The 20,235-nt window shown below is 39.2% G+C and overlaps 1 protein-coding gene across 3 annotated transcripts in view; it reads right to left on the bottom strand.

Annotated features, from left to right (window-relative positions):
- Window positions 1-20,235, bottom strand: part of CDK14 (cyclin-dependent kinase 14) — a 691,509-nt gene that overhangs the window by 62,823 nt on the left and 608,451 nt on the right. For all 3 annotated transcript variants that reach the window (XM_006891459.1, XM_006891458.1, XM_006891460.1), the window contains one exon: window positions 3,518-3,566. In XM_006891459.1, the coding sequence (XP_006891521.1) occupies window positions 3,518-3,566 (49 nt within the window). The remainder of the gene's footprint in view (window positions 1-3,517; window positions 3,567-20,235) is intronic.

Raw genomic sequence — 20,235 nt, 5'->3', positions numbered from 1 at the left:
ATGATGATACTGTTGAAGAATAGTGTATACAAACACACTGCTAGAAGAAGGAACAAATTTGTCTTGAAAGAACTATATCCAAAATGCTCCTCAGAGGCAAGGATGGCAAGAATTTATCTCAAGTACTTGGGACATTTTATCAGGAGATGTTATCCCTGGAGAAGGACTTGGTAAAGTAGAGACTAAGTGAAAAAGATAATTGCTCTCAACTAAGTAGACTGACACAGTGTGGCTGCAAATACCAACAATGGGGTTGGCATAGGACTGGCAGCAATTTATTCCATTTTAGATATGGTCACTGTGAGTCAGACTAGAAGGTACATAATGACAACAACAACAAAAAATAACCATGTATAGATTTGCTAAACTTGCCTTTATAAAGCTTTTTTAGCAAGTATGAAAAAGGAATATGCTTGATTATTTAGTTGAGGTTAGAGACATACACTGCATATATTATTACCTGGCACAGAAACGTATTTAAAATGTCAAAGCACTGATAAGTACTGGGGTTGGGGGAAATGCTAAACAGAGTTGAACTGGAAGTAATTCATAGCTGACCATCCAGCAAGTTTGCAGAGGCAAATCACCATAAAGGAGATTCCTCTTTCTTCTGCAGAGCAGCTCTGGTCAATTCAATCTGCGTGTCTTTGGGTAACAGAATAGACCTTAGAACTACGTCAGAGATACAGAGACATAATGCTCCCTGTAGCAGATGAACTTTCACCTGAGACTCTATAGAGCTTAAGAATTAACTCTTTCAATATCAAATGTAAGGGATATTGGTGGTGTTTTTTGCACCACTTGGTTGGAATAACTGGTGTCACTGAATTGTACACACAAAAAAATGTGAACTGGCAAATGCTGTTACTAACAGTTTTACAATTCTAAAACTACTTTACAAAAACAAAAAGTAAAGCCCTCAATGAGATGAAAATAGCATGAACTTAAAAAAAACAAAGCATTGGATCTTTGAGATAAACTCTTGCAGAATTGAATGTATTGTGTTAAATGAGTTTTTCAGAAAAAGCTCTTCACTGTATTTACTCAGAGCATGCATTAAAGGTATTTATAATATGGAAAGGGGTTTATTTTAGATTTGTATTTTTATATAACTGTGAAAACTGAGATTGTAACACTAAATTCACTACAGATAAAATTTTGTTAGTATCAATTATGTACTTTATTTAATTGCAGCAGTTGCACACTTATCTTCTATATAATACTTGAAATGTGATACAAAACCAAACTCTTAGTATAGAGTCAATTTTTACTCACAGCAACAACATGGTCATATCCTGTGCCAGTCTCACACTTCCTGACACCATGGAGCACATTTCAGCAGTTATTCTGTCAATCTATCTGAGGGTCTTCTTCTCTTTTATCGACCCTCTCTGCCTTTCTAAGCGTGACATACTTCTACAAGGAACAGCCTCTTCTAGCAACATGGCTGAAATATATGAGATGAAGCTTTACTGTATTTGCCTCCAAGGAACGCTCTGGCTGCACATTCTCCAAGACATATTTGTTTGTTCCTTTGGCAGTATAGGGGGTATTCATATTCTTACACAATACCATGGCTCAAAGGCATCAATTCTTCTGTCATTCTTATTCATTGTCCAGCTCTCAGATGCATAGCAAGTGATTAGAAAGACCATGGCCTGAATCTGACACATCTTAGTTCTCAAACTGCTCTTCAATAATTTGGAGAGGTCCCTGACTGTAGACTTTCCCAGTGCAATACGTCTCCTGATTTTTTTGACTGCTGGTACCAAGGGTATTGATTGTGGATGCAAGTAAAATTAAATCACTGCCAACTTTAAACTTTTTTATATCTTTCACAATGTTGCCTATAGGTCCAGTGTTAAGAACTTTTGTATTCTTGGTGTTGAGATGCAATCCATATTGAAGGCTGTATTCTGTGATCTTCTGCAATAAGTGCATCAAGTCCACCTCACTTTCAGCAAGGAAGGTTGTGTTATCTACGTAACACAGGTTATTTATTGATGAGTCTTCCTCTGATCTTTATGCCACATTCTTCTTCAGAAAGTCCAGTTTTAATTTGTTCAACATACAGATTGAGCAGGTATGGAAAGAGAATGCAACACTGACACACTCTTTTCTTCATTTTAAACCATGTGCATTCTCTCGCTCTGTTAGCACAACAGGGAAAAAGGTAAACTGAAAAAAATGTAATGTACCAGTTATGTAGTTCAAAGATTGTCACCAACATTATTTAAATTAGTCTCCCAATATAAGGCATTTACCAAATGTTATTTGCTGATATCAAAGCCTTTCTTACAATCCAGTTACACAAAGTTGAAACATGATGGATTTTAGAATGTATAACCATCATTCTACTGCTGTTGTAGGTGCCACACCAGCTACATCAGTCAAATTTGCGGTCAATGAGCTCTTTAAAATGCTAATGAACAAGGATGACAGTTTAAAGATTAAGGTATTCCTGACTCCGCCCATGATACTTTTTTCCTTTTTTTCCCATGCACACAGAAGGTGTACAATGAATGAGAAAGACTGAAGAACTGATGTGTGTGAACTGTGGTGCTGGTGAAGAGTACTGAAAATGCCATGAACTATAAAAAGAGCAAACACATCTGTCTCAGAGGAAGTGAAACCACTGAGCTCCTTAGAAGCCATGATGGTGAAACTTTGTCTCACACATTTTTGGGCGTGTTGTCAGGAGGCACCGGTTCTTGGAAAAAGACATCATTCTAGGGAAAGCAGAGGGTCAACAAAAGAGAAGACCCTCAAGGAGACAGTGGCACAGGGACTGCATCAGTGGCTTGAGCACGACAGAGGCTGAGAGGCTGGGACAAGATAGGACAAGATGTTGAACTGTCATAGCTTCACTATCAGTTAATGTTAATTTGAAGTAGTTACTCTGAAAACAACAACAGATGCATCTATATATAAGGTTTCTTTCTTTTGTGTCTTAAGAGTCACCTGCATAACCAACAACTTTCACATGCATGTTGTTGTTGTATACTGATGAGCTGAAACCAACCTATAACTGACTCTCCAGTGTGTTTGCAGAGACAGTGAAATAGCAAAGGAGGAGACTGCCCATCTTTCTCCCACAGAGCTCCTGGTGGGTTTGAACTGTGCATCTTTGTGTTGGCAGTGCAATTCCTTACCACTAAGCCACTAAAGCTCCCTATATGCATATGAGGCAACTGAAAATACCATAGCCTGAACCTGGCACACCTTAGTCCTAAAAGTCATATTCTTGCTCTAAAATACTTTATAGAAATCCTCTGAAGTATATTCCAAGCACACAAAAAACCAAAACCATACAGTTTTCAGTACAGGCCTACATGGGGTAGACTCAGGCTAAACACGGTATCTAGCACACAGTTTAATAACAGTTCAATGGTTTCATGAATAAATGCATGGATGAATAAAATACATGACAAACATCAGGACAGTTTTAAAAATTAAAAGAGTAAGAGAACAAGAGAGGCAGAGACAGAATATAAGCACAATCTATAAAAGGACTTACTTATTCCATGCTTGTCTCAGGTTTTTAGAGCTGTACACGGTAAAGCGTTCTGGAAAAAGAAAAGTAGAAATCATCTTTGCTTTGTATGTCTATAGTATAAACATAGTAATAAATAAAGCAAACTTTATAAAGGACATAATTATGTTAGCCATAGTAAGTTCTTGTAGCTGTGTAACTCACAAAAACAGAGAGGGGAAAACATATACTTTAAACAAGGAAGCACTGCTTATGATATATATCACAGTCTGGTTTCCTAGTAATTATTTCTTAGAATACATCCATTTTAGTTGAGTTGACAGAAGACGCATAGTGTTAAACCTCCAAACTGTAAGGAGATGTGTAGAAGAAATCGGGCACATTCAACAAGTGAGATCTGTTCCTTCTATGAAGACATCTCTGACCAGGTACAGAAGTGTTCTTTCACCTCAATGACATGAACATATGCCAACCCACCTGTGTCATATAATGGCATTGGCCATTGAACAAACGTCACTAGATTCTTTTTCCCATTTAAAAAGTATTATATTTGTTTCAATAAGACAAAACAAAAAAATAAGCCAGATGTCATTAGTTGATTGCAACTTGTGGTGCTCTATGTGAGGAGCACCCATGCACTCCACAGATGGGGTATTCCCAGCCAGCGACCCTTAAGGAGCAGACTGGCAGGCCTTTCTGCCAAGTTACCTATGAGTGGTTTTGAAATAGCAACCTCACATTTAGCAGTCAAGCAATTAGCTTACAGCACCATGAAGGGAAAAGAGCTAAAGGAGAGGCATTAATAATCTGCCCTGCTGTCCCATTTTTTTCACTCTTGATGTCCCTGATGGTTGAACACTTTGGGTATATTTTCAGGTCAGCCTTAAGAGGGGACATCATGCTTGGGAAGGCAGAAGGTCATTAGAGGAGAAAGAAACCCTCAGTGAAATAGAGTTTCCCAGTGATTGCAACAATGGGCTTAAGCACAGTGGAGATTGTGCAGATGGCACCAGATCAGGTGAGGTTTTGACTTGTTATATGTAGGGCTGATATGAGTAAGTGTTGACTCTATGACACCTCACAACAACAATAGTGATATAATTGTTAATGATTTGGTGTGGCTCCTTCAGCATATATAATTGTGCTTACAAATATATACTCTCCATTATTGCTGGTTTGAAATGTAGAGGGGAGGAAATCTTCTTGCTTCAGGAGATTAACAATGGATGTCAAAAAGGTCATGCAACCCCCAAAACAGCAGCCAATGATATAAATCTGTGGAGATTGTCACACAGAAAATGAAATAAAATCCAGGGATCCAACCAGATGCCGAGAATGTGTATATAGAATAATATACAAGAAAAGGACTAAAAGATTAGAGGCTTTTGATGCTGGATGAAATGTGAATTCAAGGGAGCACCATCACTGGTATTTGGATTTGCCACTGATTTCACATTGTATAGCTTTTGGATAGCACACTTCCATCATGAATCCAACTGTATACACATGATTTCACTGTATCTGTCTTTTTGAAACATGCTGTACTTAGATGTTTGTTAGTACTCTGTGTAATTAAATTCTTTATTGTCTAATTAAATACACACACCCCTCCAATACACATCGGGAGCTCTGGTGGCCTATGGTAAGGTGTTTTGCTGCCAACTCAAACGTATGTGGTTCAAATACACCAGCTGCTCCAAGGGGAAAAAAGATGGGCAGTTTCCTCTTGTGTGACTTGCTGCCTCTGAAAACTTACTGGAAGGTAAACTATGGGTTGGTTCTGACTCCATGGCAAATAACAAAAACAAATACATCTATTTATGTATCTATCTGTTTATTTTAAATGGAAATGTTAGACTAAACAGTATTCAAAACTTTTCAAAGGCATTCAATAATATATAATTAATAATTGCTAAAATAAAAGAGGTGTAATAACTTTGTAATAGCTGTACAACATTCCACTGACTAGAAATAGCATTAATAATTTACCCATTCTCCTACTGATGCACATTGAAGAATTAATTTCTTTCTCGATACCAGTATCTTTCCATAAAAATCTTTGTGCATTTATTTCTCAAGACTGTTTTTATTTGTGTCAGGCAGATCCAGGAATGTAGAACTGCCTGGCAAATGATAAACGCATTTACATATTAACAGATGCCAACATATTACTTTCTGTTTTACCACCAGTATTAAAAAAGGATGTTCCTTTCTCCAAATGCCTTCCAATTCTGCTTGTTAAAATTTTTTAAATTTGAGCCAAAGTGATGTTTACTTGGCTTCTTTTCACAATGTTTCCTGGCCATTTTCATTTTCTCTCAAATGTCAATTCTCAAAACTAGCACTAATTTCAATAGAAGATGTGACTTCTTGATCAACTTTCAAGAATCTCTGTATATGAATTTTATCTTTTATAATATATCTATATCTATATTTTTTGTTTTATTTATGAGATTTTTTCCTAGTAAAACTCTAACTTTTCACTTAGCAAAAGAAACTCTTCTCCTTTGCTACTTCTGGTTTCCTATCCTGCTTAAAAAAAACTAAACAACCACCACCACCTAAACCCTGAGGTTATTATTTTTTTTAAAAAGCTACATTTGTAAAAAAAAAAAAAATTTACTTTTACTTTTTTACATTTTACTTTTGTAAACTGTAAACAATTTTACATCTTAAAAAATGAGTATACATCATTCTAATAGTATGTCAGGATTATGTAATTAGACCATTCTTTCTCCAAAAATCTGAGATGATTCCTTTGTTTTAAATTTAAGGTGTGTTTTGTTGTGTTTTTTTTTTTAAAAAGCCTGAGTCTCAACTCTTCTTTCTTACTCATTTATTTATGGCACGTTTTACTGTTTAAGTTAGAGTGCCCTTTATTACCATTTAGGAAACATACTACTTTCTTAAAAAATTAGAACACATTTTTATAAGCATTTCTGTACTCATTCATTTTACAAACAGTTATTATACATGTAAATATTGCATTCATGCTGAGTAAGTTGACATGAAAACAGAGAAAGTTCCTTTCCTGATGAAACTTACATCCTAGAGTGGGTCAAAGATATAAGAAAATGCAACCACTACCACTAACGACAAAATGAATCCACTAACTTTAGAAAGTGGTAAATGCTCTTGTGACCTGTATTCAAGGGGTATTATTGGTTAGGTGATCAGGGCAGGCCAGTTTAAAAGAAAAAGAGTTCATAAAACAAGTCCCCTTGGAAATCTAGAGTGTGCGTGTGTGTGTGTGTGTGTGTGTGTGTGTTATTAAAAGGATGATATAAAATCTCTGTAGATAGGAAGATGCCATGTCTCTCCACTAATGCAGTAAAATTACATGGCTTCTTATTCATTTTAATCTCATTCTTTTTAATACTTTAAGTCAAAAGACTTCATTTGACTTAATTTTGTTAAGGATCTTTTGTCAATGTCTGCTTTTAATGGTAAGCTTCTACAAAAGAGAACCAAAAACTATTTCTATTGCCTCTGCTTCATTACATGAGATCATGTACTAAGCCACTGTAGTTTGCTATGAAGAACAAACAGAAAAATGCTGGAGAGGTTCAGCTTCCTATCTTCAAAGACAAAGTTGGTTTATACTTCCAAGACAATTTTAAGAATTTGATCTTATTTTTCAGGTAGGGGATAAGAATTCCATTACGGAATACAAAAGTAACGCAGCCCTGCATTTCTGTTATTAAGTGCTGCCAAGTTCCTTGCTCATAGTCACTGCTTACTTATACAACAAAATGAAACACAGCCCAGTCCTGCACCATCCTCACAACTGTTGCTCTCTTTGAGGCCACTGCTGTCACTACTGTGCCAATCCACTTCATTGAGGGTCACCCTCTCTTTTGCTGACCTATTTTACCAAGAATGACATCTTTCTCCAGAGATTGGTCCCCTTTGATACCATGTCCTAAATACATGAGATTTAGTCTTTTCATCATTACTTCTAAACAGGAACTGGTTCACTTGTTTCCAACTAGACTTATTTATTCTTTTGGTAGTCCACAGTATATTCAATATTCTTCATCAGCACCAGAATTCAAAGACACCAATTCTTCCTAGAGCTTCCTAATTCAGTGTGAGCTTTCACGTGCACATGAACAACTGGAAATTTCATGGCTTGAGTCAGGTGCAATCTGGTCCTCAAGATGACTTCTTGAAAGAGCGGCTCTAAGGGAGAAAGATGAGCAATTTCCTTCAATGCCATTTACAGCCTCTGAAACTCGATGGTGGTCAGCTCTGAGTTAGTTCCAACTTGATGACAGAGAATGAGTTAAGCTATGAAACATGCTCAACGTGAAGATAATCAACAACAATAACAACAGGAAAATAATATTAGATGATGAGCTAAATGAAGAAGACTAGGACATCTGATTTGAGGAAGTAGTATGCAGATAATTCAGCCTTGTTTTTGATAAGTAAGATTGATTTAATGCATTTAAATATTTGATGACGATCCAAAACAGTCTTCAGTATGTTTTACACCACCAAATAAAGCTTACATCAATCTTCACAAACCAGACCAATAAACACTATCCTAATATATGGAAAAATATTGAAGTCATCAAATATTTTACTGTGTTCAGATTAATAATCTTGCATTTATCAGTAAATTATTATTCTTAGCAATTAATGACTGCACAATAAATATTAGTCCTAGGAAATTCTGCTACTTAGACCCTTATGGGACATGTTAGTGGAAGAATATGTCAGCTTAGGTAGGCTACAGGAAATACAGATAAAAAGGGAAAATGAATCTCTGGTTTGTTATCCATCACTATTCATAGAAATTCTTGCAATTCTTTTAGCAAATACTGTGCAGCCACCTGCGAGTGTGCTAGCCACTGCACTGGGCAACGGACTCACAAAAATGACTAAGTCCTGGCTGCAGCTCACATAACCACAAATACAAGGCCAAAGTGCTATAGTGAGGGAGAGAGGAGGCGGGGGGTGGGGGTGGAGAGAGAAATGGAGGGAAGGAGGCAGGCAGAGAGGGAGAGAGAGAGAGGTAAAGCCATTGACTGTTCTGTTTCTTAGTTAAATAAGGTAAAATATTTAAAGTTAGTTCCTAGGACACACAGAACCTGATCTCTAATATCCGACATCTTTTAGCTCATAACTGCCACAGTATACAATTTCAAAAAGAATTATGTCAAATACCAAACTTTTAGATTGACAGATTTATAATTAGACAGTACTTTAAAAACTGGTTCCCAACAGGAATATAAATAGTGTTTTCTAAGAATGGAATATCATTAGTTGTGGGAGTTGTGGAAATAACTCACTTCTGTCCAGGAGCCCTGGTGACATAGGATGTTAACTATGAGACAGTTGAGTGAAAGATGAGAAGTTTGATTTGAATGCACCAACTACTCTGCAGGAGAAAGATGGGCAGTCTCCTCCCATAAAGAGAACCCACTGGAGGGTCGTTAATGAGTTGGAATCCAGTCGATGCGAGTGGGGTTTTTTGGCTGTTGAGTCAATTTCAACTTACAAATCCCCCACATGTTACAGAATAGAATTCTGTCATTGTGTTTTCATAACTGTGATCTTTATGGGACCAGCTTCTTTCTTCCACTTCGCTGTAGCTGGTAGGTAGAACTGCCAGCCTTTAGACTGCTCAACTCAACACTCAACTCATCGCCAGCCAGTGAGACCTGACTCACGCTGACCCTCCAGCAGGTTTTCAGAAGCCGTGCATCACAAGAGAGGAGACTGTCCATTTCTCCCAACAAGGAGGAGCTGGTAGATTCGAATCACTTGCCTTGGAACTGGAAGTGCAATGGCTTTACCAACTAGGCCACCAGAGCTTCCTTTTCAGGTTGGTAGTATAAACCCTTTCTACCACCAGGGAGCCTTGTGGACACACAAGGTGCTTAAGTCCATGTCCCACATCTGTACCAGGTATATTTAGTAAAACAGACACACGCCTGCCAAGACAGCATTTATTAGACCATCCTAGTGTTTGCATGTGAATTTTACATCGCTTTACACAGTTCTCCTTCAGCTGAGTTTACTCTGTCACTCACTACTTTAAAGTCAACTTGCTCTTTCCAATTATGCTTAAACTAGAAGTTTAGCATGTCGTTACTGAAAGCATTGGCTAACTCATAACATAACTGTGCAGTGCAATTAATTTAAACCTGCAGGCTGATTTTCACCTTCTCCTCTTACTGCAGGGACGCTTCAGAGGATGATCACAACACAGCGGGCAACCAGGGACGAGAACTTGCAGAGGAGAAAGCACTTGCTATGCGTGAGGCAGGAGGTGGGAGAGAGAAAGCCGGCAAGGTTTCCCTCACACTCCCATGCTCAGGTGCCGCAATTCGTTGAAATTCCACAGAACGCCTTCTAGAGAGCAATTCTACATACTGCAAAGTGGCCCAGCTTAAAAGAGCTATACCTGAAATGGCTGGAGGCACTCAGAAAGCATTACAACTTATGCGCAGATAAAACTCAAAGTGGAACTTACTCATTAGCTTATAGATACGCACCGAATACTCCAGGCGATTAATTTTAATTTTTATCCTCCACCCTCTCCTTTTGCTGATGTCTTTGTATCTTATGAGATACTGTCACGTTTTTAAACTTCAATAACAGGAGAATATATGAGTAAAATATGAAATAAACTGGTAACAAAGATATAAATATAAATAATATAAATATATATATGTATATATATATACATATATATATTTATATACACACATATCAATATATCAATCACAGTTCCAAAACTGAAGATGGGCCAAGTGCTATCCTACACACAAAAAGGAGGTGGTTCAGTGCTTAAGTATTTGTTGCTAACTGCCAGACCAGTGGTTCAAATCCACCAGCTGCTTCACTGGAGAAAGAGAAGGCCATCTACTTCCACAGAGCCACAGCCTGGAGAATTCAGGGCGGCAGTTTTACTCTGTTCTACAGGATTGCGATGCATCAGAATCAGTTTGATGCCACTGGGTATTTGAGACTGTAAGAACAAGGAACAAATGGTCAAGCCCTTGTCTACCTTCCAAAAGGTTGGCAGTTTGAACTCCCTCAGCAGCTGCACAGAAGGAAGATCTGGTGTTCTACTTCCATAAAGATTATGACCACAAAAATTCTGTGGGATGATCCTATTGTCTCACATGAGGTCATTCTGAAGAGAAAACGATTGGAATGCATGCAACAACAGCATCAACAATATCCTAGGCAGTGGAGACACAGAGAGAATAAACATAGTTCAATGACGTCAGAAGAGGCTTACTAAAAATCATGTGAAGCAATTGTAAGGGCAAATAAAAAAAAGAAAACAATATTCATTAGTTTCATAAGTATTTTTGTGCAGGCTTTATTTTGTTATGTTTACTAGGATAACAAAGCCAGCACAGAACATTCCAGTTGACAGTGATCAAGTTGTTAAAACTGGATTAGAACAACGTTTAATCTTTGAAACTTAAGTATATCAGTACAGAACAGCAGATGAGAGTTTATCTGTGAATATGAAGTGCCAGATTTGTTTCAGAATCTGAGGGAGTTTATATTTAGATATCATTACTTCAAACAACTATGATCCTAAAAGGCATTTTAGACAAAGAGTATGTTTTGTTGTTATGTGCTGTCGAGTTGCCTGCAACTCATAGCGACCCTATATACAACAGCTCCAAACCTTGCTCTATCTTGGTCCAATCTCATTGTCTCTGACACACCAACTCCATTACTCCAGTCAATGAGTCAATACATCTCATCCAGGATCTTCCTCTCGTGCACTGTCCCTCCACCCTTCTAAGCATGATGTCTCTCCAGGGACCAGTCCCTTCTGGCCACACGGCCAAAGTATGACAGACAAAGCCTCAAAATTCTTGCCTCCAAGAAGCAACCTGCTTTTACCCTCTCCAGGATGAACATATTTGTTCTCTTAGTAGTACATGGCATATTCAATGCTCTTCTCCAGCACCACAACTCAAAGGCATCGATTCTTCTATCACCCTTAGTCACTGTCCAGCTCTCACCTGTTCAATTCACACAGTTCACAAGGGGCAGAGCTAGGATTGGTTCAAACCTAGAAAATCTGGACCTGGAGTCTACACTTTTATCCACTCTACCACTAATCATTCTACTACTTCAATATGTCTCAGTCACAAGTTTTACCCCACCCCAAATACGCAAAGCCATTTGCAGAATAAACCAATTAAAGCTCTCTTAACCAGCAACATAAAACCAAAACAAAGCATGCAATCAGTGATACTCTGAATATTCCCCACTTCCAATTCCCTTTCACCTGCTGCCAGAGGACCTTCCTCTTTCAGGGCTCAGAGAACAAATATATCTTGAATTTAGAGGAAATGCCAATACTTGCCTTTCAAGTTCTGGTGAATTACAGATGGTCAGTCATGACCTCAGAGGTATTACCTAATCTTTCTGTCTTTCCCTCACCTTACGCTGGATTACCTTATAGCTCGACTATGAATATTCAGTTTTAAAATGCAAGTAAAGAGCCAATAAGTCTAACACATAATAAATATGCATTACCTGGTACTATTATCACTACTACTGCATACAAATAAAATGTGTGAAAAACTGTAGAGTTAGGTTGTTTTTGTTGGTATGTGCTAAAGTCAGAACGGACACATAACTTACCATCCAGTGGTTTTCAGAGGCAGAGAACTACATAGGAGGAGACTCCTCATCTTTCTCCTGCAGAGCGGCTGGTGGATTTGAACCACTTGCCTTTGGGTTAGCAGGAAAATTCCTTACCACTAAGCCACCAGAGCTTCCTAGAATGCTGCACACATGCAAAGAGGACCTATGTTGTTGTTGTCATGTGCCGTCAAGTCGCCTGCGACTCATAGCGACCCTATGTATGACAGCCCTAAACTCCGCTTTGTCCTGTGCCAATCGCACTGTCTCTGACACTCCCATCCCAATTATCCCAGTCACTGAATCAATCCACCTCATAGAGGGCCTTCCTCTCCTGCACTGTCCCTCCACCCTCCCAAGCATGATGTCCCTCTCTAAGGACCGGTCTCTCCTCACAACATGTCCAAAGTATGTTAGACGGAGCCTCAGAATCCTTGCCTCCAAGGAGCCACCCGGTTTAACCCTTTCCAGGACAAATCTGCTTGTTTTCCTAGCAGTCCATGGTATTCTCAATACTCTTCTTCAGCACCACAGCTCAAAGGCATCAATTCTCCTTCTATCCTCCTTGGTCACTGTCCAACTCTCTGATGCATAACAGGTGATTGCGAAGACCATGGCCTGTATCAGACGCACCTTAGTCTCCAGAGAGACACCATTGCTCTTCAGCACTTTGGAGAGGTCCCTAACAGCAGACTTTCCCATTGCAATGCGCCTTTTAATTTCCTGACTGCTGGTGCCAAGACTGTTGACTATGAAGCCAAGTTAAAACTAAAGCTGTGTACAATCTCAATCTCTTCACCATCCATCCTGATGCTGCCAATTGGTCCAGTGGTGAGAATCTTTGTCTTCTTGACATTGAGCTTCAATCCATATTGTAGGCTGCAGTCCTTGACACTCTGCAGCAGGCGCTTCAGGTCCTCTTCAGTTTCAGCAAGCAGGGTTGTGTCATCCGCATAACGTAGATTGTTGATAAATCGTCAGTGTTGATAAAACACTGACACTAAAGTTAACTCCGCAATAAGGGATATACCTTTAACTTGCTGGTCTGTCTGATACTTCTCTAAATCTGAACATTCACATTGAGACAGACTAGGAAGAAGGATTGGCCATCCACTTCTGAAATAGCAGGCCTCTGAAAACCCTATGTACAACAGAACACATTTAGATAACAGAAACGGCAAAGAGGACCAATAGAATTCTGAAAACACTATCACTTCAGGTAGGGTAAATAAATGCTTATGTTCTCTAGAATAATGGGGGTTTTTGAGCAAGAGTTAAAGATTTTAATAACATCACAGATATCTCAATATCCTTCTGGCTCCTTGTAGGTGCACTGTTTTGTGAGGAAATGACACTAGTGGAGAGTTAAGATTAGCATCCCTATCACTCTTCTTTTTAACAGTCAAGATCTGAAATGCAAATTACTATAGATTTACAGAGCTGGTACACTAGCTACAACTTTCTTTTTACACAGTACGTATTCTAACAAACTTGGTCACAAACCTCAATGTTTGCCACAGAGACAGTTTTAAATGAAGGGACTTCAGTAAACCTTATGAGTAAGTTATTAGTTAGTTTGTCATCCTACTGGTTGACCCTGATATTGAGGTAGAAAATACGACTTGTATTGCAAATAATGGAGACAAGACTTCTTTTCATCTATGTACTCGCAGAAGGGTTCTTATTTCATGGCCATGTGTCTGCCTTGAAAGAGACCTATAGTGATATTCTCACAGCATATTTCAACTACTTATTTTGGCCAGAGGTATCCAACAAGCTTGGAATTCAGGAGATAATTATATTGTAAGACTATTATTCAACAAATAATCATTCTTTCTTCCCTTCCCATTGCCACGGGACGGGTATACCTTTCTGTTCCGTTGATACTTTGTGTATATAGCAGAGCCCACAGGGGGCAATACTTTGTGAGGATCTTAATAATAATCAAACACTGCCAGGGAATGAGTTGCTGGTGCTGGTATCATGGGACCTTAGTTTTGGGGGGAACTGACACACAGTCCACACAAATAATGTTCTACACCTGCTTCTGTGAATAAGACTGGGGTCTTAGGAGCTTGCACGTAGCCATCTAAGGTACAACTATGAGTCTCTCAACAAAGACTATAACGTTGAACAAAGAAGGCGCAGCACTGAAGCAAAGATTTACAACTAGTCCAAGGGACTAAGAGCCCAGGCAAACCTCAGCTTGTATGATTTTGCAACAAAAAAGACTAGATGGTGGCTGTCCACCATTGCAGACCACCCTAAAAGGGATCACAGTAGATGTTCCTAGATAGCGTTGGCGGAAATGTGGAATGAAAGTCCAAAACATTCTTAAAAAGGGACAGGTTTACTGGTCCAATACTGACTGGCGGAGCCCTTAGACTATGACTCTTGCTTGTGGTGGTGACAGGTGCTGCCACAGGAACTACGGCTCACAGCGGCCCTGTGCGCCATACTAGAGATCGGAGCCCTGTCTTATTCTGCACCGTCCTCCAGACCCCTGCCATGCTCGAGCCCACGGTCCAGTCTCCGTGCCAGTCCATCTTGGTGAGATGACAGTTAAATGATTATAGCCCTTAGTCACTTCCAGCCTGCAACAAAACCCATTTCTGTTCCTCACCATTCAGCCAAACAATAGACAGATCTATAATGTGACCGTTAACTCCAAGCAGTCATTCATTCCTTAGAATAAACAACTATATAAAGTCAAAAGAGCAACTTCTGTCCAGGATAAAGCTCTGAAGGCAGGAAGGGATAGGACAGAAGGACTAATGGAAAGAAGAACCAGAGAAGAAGTGGGTGTGTGTTACTTTGTGGGGATTATAATTACATTATAAAAGAAAATGTGTATAGATGAGCTCTGTGGCCTAGAAGCAAGAAGCTGCTCTGCAGTCCCAGAGGTGAGCAGTTCTAATCCACCAGATGCTCTGCTAGAGAAGGAGGAACAATCTCCTCCTGTATCAGTCAGATCTGATTTGATGGTACACACACACAAAATAATAAAAATAAAAAATAAATGTGTATGAATGGCTGAATGGAAAATCAGTTTGTCTTGTAAACTCTCATTCAAATTACAATAAAAGAAAAAGAAATGCTATTAAAAATATGTGGAAGTTGACAATTATTTCATTATGCTTGGATCCACAATCTCACATTTACAAGTAAATTATTATTCTGTGCAACTAATGATGGCATAACAAATATTAGCTCTAGAAATTGCCTCTGCTTAGTTTCAAGGTATGCTAAAAGAAAAACTACAACATGTAATTTCAGTGATGCCAAAGTAAATATAGAAAACAAAGAAGCTGGGGTACAAGAGAACAGATGGGTCAGTTAGTGATAATGACACAAGCAGGGGCTTGAGATGTCTTTATATAATTAGAGCTACACTTTCGGGCTTCTGCCTTTTGCCATGAGCTGATGGATAGCTGACGTTCCAAGAAGGATGACAGGGTGTGTGGAACAGATCTGAACTTTACCATCACTTGGAACTGAGCGCAAAAGAATCCACAAAGATCAGCGGACTGTCAGACGAGCCTCTCTACAGCTTTCTGTTGTACAGCACTAGCTTCAGGGGGATCATCTGGGCATTACCCTGGCAGAGTCGACTGTTCGGTTCAGGCTCTGGTTTAGTGCTACATCATACCATAATACAGGTGCTTCCTCACTGAGCTTGAGCTTCATTCACAAAATGCAGACAATGTAATATTTTCTGTCTACTTGCCCTGCTACAAAGAACCAATGAGAAATGCATGTGAAATTAAAAAAAAAAACACAAATGAGAATAAGGTAAAATTCACTGACATCAAATCAATTCCAACTCGAAGAGTACTGAATATACTATGGACTGTTAAGAGAATCAACTGGTGCGTCCTGCAGAAGGTGAAACCAGGCTGCTCCTTGGAAGCAAGAATTCTGAAGCTTTGGCTAACATGGTTTGGGTATGTGGCCAAGCGGGACAGTCCTTGGAAAGGCATATAACACTTGGAAGGAGAGAGGGATAGCACGAGAGAGGAAGACCCTGGATGAGATGAATTGATTCAGTGACTGGGGTCATGGGGTGGGGGTGGGGGAGTCAGAGACAATGCAATTGGCTCAAGATAGAGCAGAGTTCAGAGCTGTTGTACATAGGGTCGCTAGGAGTCAGGGTTGGCTTGATGACACATAACAACAACATCAACAATAAGACCCTGTAAGACAGAAAGGAACTGTCCTATAGGGTTTTCATCTTTACTGTGTATGCAATGACCTGCCACAGAGTTTCCTGTTGGTGTGTTCAAATCACTGATCTTTCAGTTAGCAGTTGAGTCCTTAACCACTGTACTACCCAGGTCCATAATATACATGAAGGCATTTGGTAAACAACTCAGAGTTAACCAGTGCAAAACAGCTTCACCTTTAGTACGATGGAGTGGCACAGTGACTGTAGCAATGGGCTCAAGTGCCTCAGAATGATGACGACATAGGACAGGGCCGCGTTCAGATCCATTGTTTAAAGGGTCACTAGGAGTTGTTGTCTACTTGATGGCACCTAATGACAACAGTGTGGTTTTCTGTGTATCCAGTGTCCCTCTAGTGTTGATAAGGTTTTCAGAGGCCTGTTCATTGTGATGTTCAACGTCCCCAGGGACTAAGGAGAGAAAGATCCTTTTTCAACATCTTACTCCTGGCTGAATCACTTAGTCGATTATGAATCTCTCACTATGCTATAAACACTGTTCACAGTGGAGAGTCGTGCAAATTCACACGGCAGATGTGAGGCTGGATGCTGATGTTGCCACTGGGGCTTGTTTCTGACTTGAGGTACTCTACTCAAGACCTAACTTGAGTATAGTGATCATGCTTTCTTATTCGAGATCTGAACATCTAATCCTTTCAAGGCCCCTTTCTTAAATTTAGATGTCATATTTTTGTTTTCAGTCTCAAGAAAGCAATTTAAAGTTCAGGGCCAGAACACAAGGAAAGCAACTTTCTATGCTTCTTGCACAGATTTCTAGTCAGACATTTTCTGGAGTTTATTCCTGGAATGGATGAATAGAAAAGATCAAGATACAAATTAAAGCAAACAATGAAACATGCACGGCAAGTTTATGGCACTGGCATTATTACATGGTAATGAACAAAAATCCAACTCAGACTCACTACTGTCGAGTTGGTTCTAACTCACAGGGGCCCTCGATATGGTTTCCAAGGCTCTAAATGGCCCATCTTTCTCTGCAGAGCTGCAAAGGTTCAGCCTTTGGGTTAACAGGGCATCTGCCTCTGGGCTCTGGGCTAGGAGGCCATCAGAGGGCCTTACTATGTAACAGGTCAGTTAAAGGTTCTATTTTTCATAGAGACGAACATCTTGCAGTAACTAAAAATTATCCATGCCTTCATTTGACACTGATCTCAATTTTTACACTAAAAATTTAACTCTCTTTTTAGATAAAATTTTCATGAAATCACCCAAATTAGGCAGTATTGCAAGGGTCTTACTCCCTGAGGTTGATGATATTCTGAGAAGATGCAGAATTATTCATTTGATGGTTTGGTATCCCACATTAATGTACATGAGGCGAGGTGAACATAAGGAACTCTCAAACTCATGTTAACAAAATTTATGAGAGCAAGAATAGAGACACTAGAGAACATAATTTCTTTTTTTTTAATAAGGGTACAATCAGAACAAGTTTATTTCCCTTGAAAATTCAATTTTATTACAGTTCTCTGTCATTCTTTATACACACCTTACCAGTCTTCATCATTCTGGGTGCCCTCTAGTGGTAAGAAGCTGCACTGCAATCCCATAGGCATGCGCTTTGAAGCCACCAGGCTGCTCTGTGTTAGAAGGATGGGCAATCTCCCGTGCAATTTACTACCTCTGAAAACCCTCTGGAGGGTCAGCTATGCGTGAGTCCCAGCTCAACAGCACAAATAACAACAACACCAACTCGTGAAGATAAATGGGAAATAAACACATAGAAAAGGCAGCACAGGTAGTTGCACTTTTGCACTGCAATGGGTTTTTACAAGTCATAGATATTTACTTCCCATCCACCTCACATTTCCAAGTGGTGGTCAAGACGTTAGCTGTTTTTTAAAAAAAATTTATTTCCTATCATTGGAAATCAACATCCTATGGTTTGTTTGCTATCAAACCTTGGTTAGCTATGGACCCCTGAGTCTGTATTGTGACAGTGAAGTGATGTGAGTGTAACTTCCTCTCATCCAGGACTGATCTTAAAAGATCCTTCTGAATTTAATGAACAGGAGAGGAATGTGGATAGTTATAGTAGTGTGGTGGTAGAGTCCAGATTCAAAGTCAGTTGAAATGAGGAAAAATAATGACAAGTATCATTTAGTTACTGGAACATGAAATGTAAGTAGTTTGAATGTTGGAAACTAGAAATTATGAAAATGAAATAAAATGCATGAACATCAACATACTAGGCATTAGTGAGATGAGATGGCCACTTAGAATCAGGAAAACATATGGTATACTATAAAGGAAATGAAAAACAGAAGAAGAATGTTGTTGCATTCATAGTCAAAGAAGTCAATTTCAAGTTCTATCCTGAAATATAATGTTGAGAGTGATGGGATATTTTTCCATACCTTTACAAGGAAGACTTGTTAATATGACTATTATTAAAGTATACATTTCGTCAAGGATGTATTCTGTCTCCATACCTTTTCTATCTGTATGCAGAACAGATCATCCGAGACACTGCACTGTATGAAGAGGAATGTGGCATCAGGATTGGTGGAAGAGTCATCAACAACCTGCGTTATGCAGATGACAAAACCCTGCTTGCTGAAACTGCGGAAGGCCTGAAGCACTTGCTGCAGAAGGTCAAGGATTGCAGCCTCCTATATGGATTGAAGCTCAACATCAAGAAAACAAAGATTCTCACCACTGGGCCAAATGGCAGCATCAGTATGGATGGTGAAGAGATTGAGATAGTTAACAGTTTCAGTTTGCTTGGCTCCACAATCAACACTCTTGGTAACAACAGCCAGGAAATTGAGAGACGAATTGCATTGGGAAAGTCAGCTGTGAGGGACCTCTCAAAAGTACTGATGAGCAACGACGTCGGGCTGGAGAATAAGGTGTGCCTGATTAGGGCTATAGTCTTCGCAATTACGTGCTATGCATCAGAGAGTTGGACAGTGAATAGGGTTGACAGAAAGAGAATTGATGTCTTTGAGCTTTGGTGCTGGAGAAGAGTGTTGAATATACCATGGACTGCTCGGAGAACAAACAGGTTTGTCCTGGAGAAGGTGAAGTCTGAATGCTCCTTGGAGTCAAGGATTCTGAAGCTTCGTCTGACATACTTTGGCATGTTGCAAGGAGGAACTGGTCCTTGGAGAGGGACATCATGTTTGGCAGAGTGGTGGGGCAGTGAAGGAAAGGAAGACCTTCGATGAGATGTATCGATTCTGTGACTGGAGTGGTGGAAATAAGTGCGTTTGAGATGACTAGGTTGGCACAGGACAGAACAGCATTTAGAGCTCTTGTACACAGGGTCGCTATGAGTTGCAAACAACTTGATGGCACATAACAACAACAACAACACTCCTACAACTAGAGTCAAAGAGAAATGTATTGAGAAATTTTATCAAATCTTGTAGTTTGAAATCAACCAAACATGTAACCAAGATGCATTAATTTTAATTGGTGACTTACATATAAAAGTTGGGAACAGTGAAGAAGAAATAGTAGTAGTTGGAAAATATGGGCTTGGTGATAGAAATAGTAGTTGGAAATATGGGCTTGGTGAGTTTTGTATTTTCAATGATTTATTCATTACAAATACTTTTTTTTTTTTAAATACACAAATGACAACTTTACATATGGGCTTCACCTGAAGAGCATCAGAGGAATCAGATTGATTATATCTATGAAATCAATCACTAGAGAAGCTCAATAGCGGTAGTCAAATAAGGCCAGAGGCAGACTGTGGGGTAAGACCACCAATTACTCATGTGCAAGTTCAAACAGAGGCTGAAGAAAATGAAGATTAAGTCCATGAGAACCAAGAAATGATCTTAAATCTATTCCATTTGAATTTTAAGGTCATTCTAAGAATAGGTTTGAGGCATTAAACACCAGTGATTGAAGATCA

The sequence above is a fragment of the Elephantulus edwardii genome, unplaced genomic scaffold (assembly GCF_000299155.1).
Source record: "Elephantulus edwardii isolate Elephantulus edwardi_28Jun2011 unplaced genomic scaffold, EleEdw1.0 scaffold00098, whole genome shotgun sequence".
NCBI classification, from domain to species: Eukaryota; Metazoa; Chordata; class Mammalia; order Macroscelidea; family Macroscelididae; genus Elephantulus; species Elephantulus edwardii.
This window is presented reverse-complemented; position numbering and strand designations above follow the sequence as displayed.